Here is a 2,931-nt window from a genome sequence, read left to right as displayed (position 1 = left end):
ACCCTATTCCACTGAGCCAACATAATGGCGCTGGGCTATCCCAGCTGGGCTCTCCCGGAGACAGACAGACTGCATGCCTGTCTGTCTCCCGAGGATGGCATATGTGCCACCCTAGCTTCCACAGCCATGCCCACTGAAGGCTAACCGGCAAAGGTGGAAGTCAGCCCGTCGCCCCGCTTCTTGCAAATCCAGGTCCCCCTATTATGAGCTCAGTGGGGTCCTTCCGATAAAGTTGTCCTTTGCCCAATATACTTAGGACTTTCTACTTCCTAATGGGTTTACTTTTATACAAATTTTAAAAATTAGCCTCAGCTACTGTGCAGTTACCATGTTACCCTCTCCAGTTCCAATCCTAGGCAGACCTTTCTAGAAAGTCTCCACGGGGTCAGGGGGATGTCGAGAAGTCTGTGAGCCATGTGTTATGGGGAACCTACACATGACACCATCCCCAGGACACCCCACTCAGCCAACACATGGGCCAGGCCTGCACCTCAGCACCAAACAGGGCTTGGGACATTGAACAGTGGCAGCTGCCACCTTCCAGAAGCTTCAGGCTACCCCCAGACCCACCAACCTGGGTGACACGCTCACCCTCAGCAGTGCAGCGGAGCAGTGGACTGGCTGCCCCTACAACCGGCCCGTCTTCATCTGAGCTCAGCAGCATCCCAAACGCCCACCTTGGCGGCTGTAGAGGCGTCACCCAGGGTGGCCCTGAACGGCAGGAGAAAGGCCTGGAGCCGGCGGGGCACACACTGCTTCTGCGCCCCGTGTGGCGGACGAGAAACCCGAGGCTCCAAGTGTCTTAGGAATCTGCTCAAGCTGAGGGCGAGCCAAGCCTCCTCACATGCAGCATCCTCTCCCCATGGGACCAGAGCCCGGGTCGGAGGGCCGGTCCGAGCCCAGCTAAAGCACAAACCGGGGCTGGAGGTGGGCCTGAGAAGGGGCTTCCTCATCCGGCGCCTCTGCCATGCCCTCGCTCACCCGGCTGCAACGGTGGGCACCTCCCCAAGCACAGAGCCCGGTCGCAAAGGGCCTCCTGTTCTCCTTTCCATCCTTCTTGGGGGCCCTTCAGAGGCCAGGAAGACCCGCGGAGGAGGCCGGGGAGGCTGTGAGAGGCGTCCTCCCTGCCCTTCCCCGGGCACCGCGCTCCATCCCGAAGGCTGGACCGGAGTCAGCCCGCCGCCTGCCCCGAGGTTGGCTAGAGCCCTCCCTCCCTCCAGGGACGAGGGCCCTTTGCCGTTCCAGAAACCGCGTGTGCAGAGAAGAAGCGGAAGTTCTGGGTCATCCCCCACGTGTCAGCCGAACCCACCGACCAGCCGGGTGGAGGGCAAGAGAGAAGGCAGGGTGGCCGAGCACGGAGCCGGAGGGAAGCAGGCGCGGCGCGGGGCTGCCCTTACCTGTACCAGTCCAGCCCGCGCCCGTAGTTCCTGTCGAAGAAGTGGGGCTCGGTGCCTAAGGCCCGCACGTCCGGGTGCACACGGATGAACTCCAGCACGGCGCGCGTGCCCCCCTTCTTCACGCCCACAATCAGGGCCTGGGGCAGCCGCTTGGCGCCCGGCTTCGGCGAGCCCGACAGGTTGGAAGCCGCGAGGCGCGGGGCGGGCGCGGCGGGCGCGCGGGGCGGCGGCCCCGGGGGGTCGCAGGGGCGGGGCTCCGGGAGAACTTGCGGGACGGCCGCGCGGGGGCCGCGGGGCGCGCGGAGGAGGCGGCTCCGGCCCAGGTCGTCGCAGCAGCACAGGAGGCTGTAGCACAGGTACGTGCAGGACAGCGAGAGCGTGAAGGCGAACAGCAGCCTGCGCGCCCTCCGCGGCTGAGGTGGCCCCGCGCGGCCCGGGACCCTAAAGGCCATGGCTCCCTGGGCCCGCGCCGGGGGGCATGGTCTCCGAGGGGGCGCTGGCGGCGAGCTCCTGGGGCCGGGCGGCCGCCTAGAGGGCTCGGGCGGCGCCGCCCGGGCCGCGCGGGTCAGCCGTGGGGCTGCCGTCTCTTCCAGGCGCTGCCGGCGGGGCGCGCACCGTGCCCGGGGGGCGGGGGGCGGTCGTTCCTGGGGGCACCGGCAGCAGCGCCTCCCACATCGCGCCGACCTAGGCGGCGGGGCTCCCGGCGGCGGGGCGACTCCCGGCGCTTCTCGGCCCCTCGACGCGAAGGGTTGGGAGCGCGCCCGGCGCCCGCAGCCCCATTCCCGACCCGGCGGCGGCGCGGCGGTGCGGTGGCGGCGGCCGCTCGGTGGCGCTCGCGGGGCCGCGCTCCGGCTCCTCCGGAAAGGCGAGCGAGGCGCTGCCGGCTCTATTTAAGGAGTCGCCTGACGTCAGCCGCGCGGTCCCCCGAGCCCGCGCCCCGCCCGGGGACCTGGCCCGCCCCCAACCTCTGTCCCGCCCCGGACACACACCGGCCCTGCCCGCGCAGGCCGCGCCCCGGGGCGCCCTGCCCAGCGCGGGGGGTGGAGGGAGGGCGTGGGGGCATCGGCTCCGTCAGCAGGCTGGACACCCCACGCGCTGCCTCCCGACGCCGGGGTGGGAGCCCGGGTCGAGATGGCGCCGGCATCCGGACCCAGACGCGGCCGGGCGGACGCGAGCGCCCTGCACTGAGCGGTCCCACCGCGGGGACGCGCCGGGACACACCCCCACACCCACGTGGAGTGGGGAGGAAGAAATCCCCTAACCTGGCGTGGACACACCCACGGGGACACTGCCTTCCCTCCCTCCCCCACCTCACCGGACAGACAGAGCTTGGGCGCGGGCACCGTGCCGTTCGCGGGAACACACGCAGGACGGGGACACGCGCGAGACGGGGCACAGGCTCTAGACGGGATGCGGGGAGGAGCGGAGCAGGAGTGTGAATCCATGACTATTCAGGGAGCTCCTTCGCCCCCTCCCCCCACGCGCTGACTCACACCCGGCGACTGGCTGTCTCACACCCATGAGGCGTGCGCCC

The 2,931-nt window shown here is 69.6% G+C and overlaps 1 protein-coding gene across 1 annotated transcript; it reads right to left on the bottom strand.

Annotated features, from left to right (window-relative positions):
- Nucleotides 1-644: 644 nt before the first annotated feature.
- On the bottom strand, nt 645-1,878 carry HS3ST2 (heparan sulfate-glucosamine 3-sulfotransferase 2). The gene is made up of 2 exons (XM_054714136.1): nt 1,398-1,878; nt 645-711 (listed from the first exon to the last, which is right to left on the bottom strand). The coding sequence occupies exons 1-2, from the start codon at nt 1,847-1,849 to the stop codon at nt 645-647; spliced, it is 519 nt and encodes a 172-aa protein (XP_054570111.1). The 5' UTR covers nt 1,850-1,878.
- Between the last annotated feature and the right edge of the window lie 1,053 nt (nt 1,879-2,931).

The sequence above is a fragment of the Eptesicus fuscus genome, chromosome 4 (assembly GCF_027574615.1).
Source record: "Eptesicus fuscus isolate TK198812 chromosome 4, DD_ASM_mEF_20220401, whole genome shotgun sequence".
NCBI classification, from domain to species: domain Eukaryota; kingdom Metazoa; phylum Chordata; class Mammalia; order Chiroptera; family Vespertilionidae; genus Eptesicus; species Eptesicus fuscus.
The sequence above is the reverse complement of the archived record's forward strand: the minus strand, read 5'-3'. Positions and strand labels throughout refer to the sequence as shown.

What these genes read in the sequence shown, in the direction of transcription:
- HS3ST2 (XM_054714136.1), bottom strand. Translation starts at nt 1,849, where the DNA reads ATGGCCTTTAGGGTCCCGGGCCGCGCGGGGCCACCTCAGCCGCGGAGG. An exon ending in CGCGGGCTGGACTGGTACAG is followed by an intron (nt 712 to 1,397) that starts GTAAGGGCAGCC and finishes CCTGCCGTTCAG; the next exon opens with GGCCACCCTGGGTGACGCCT.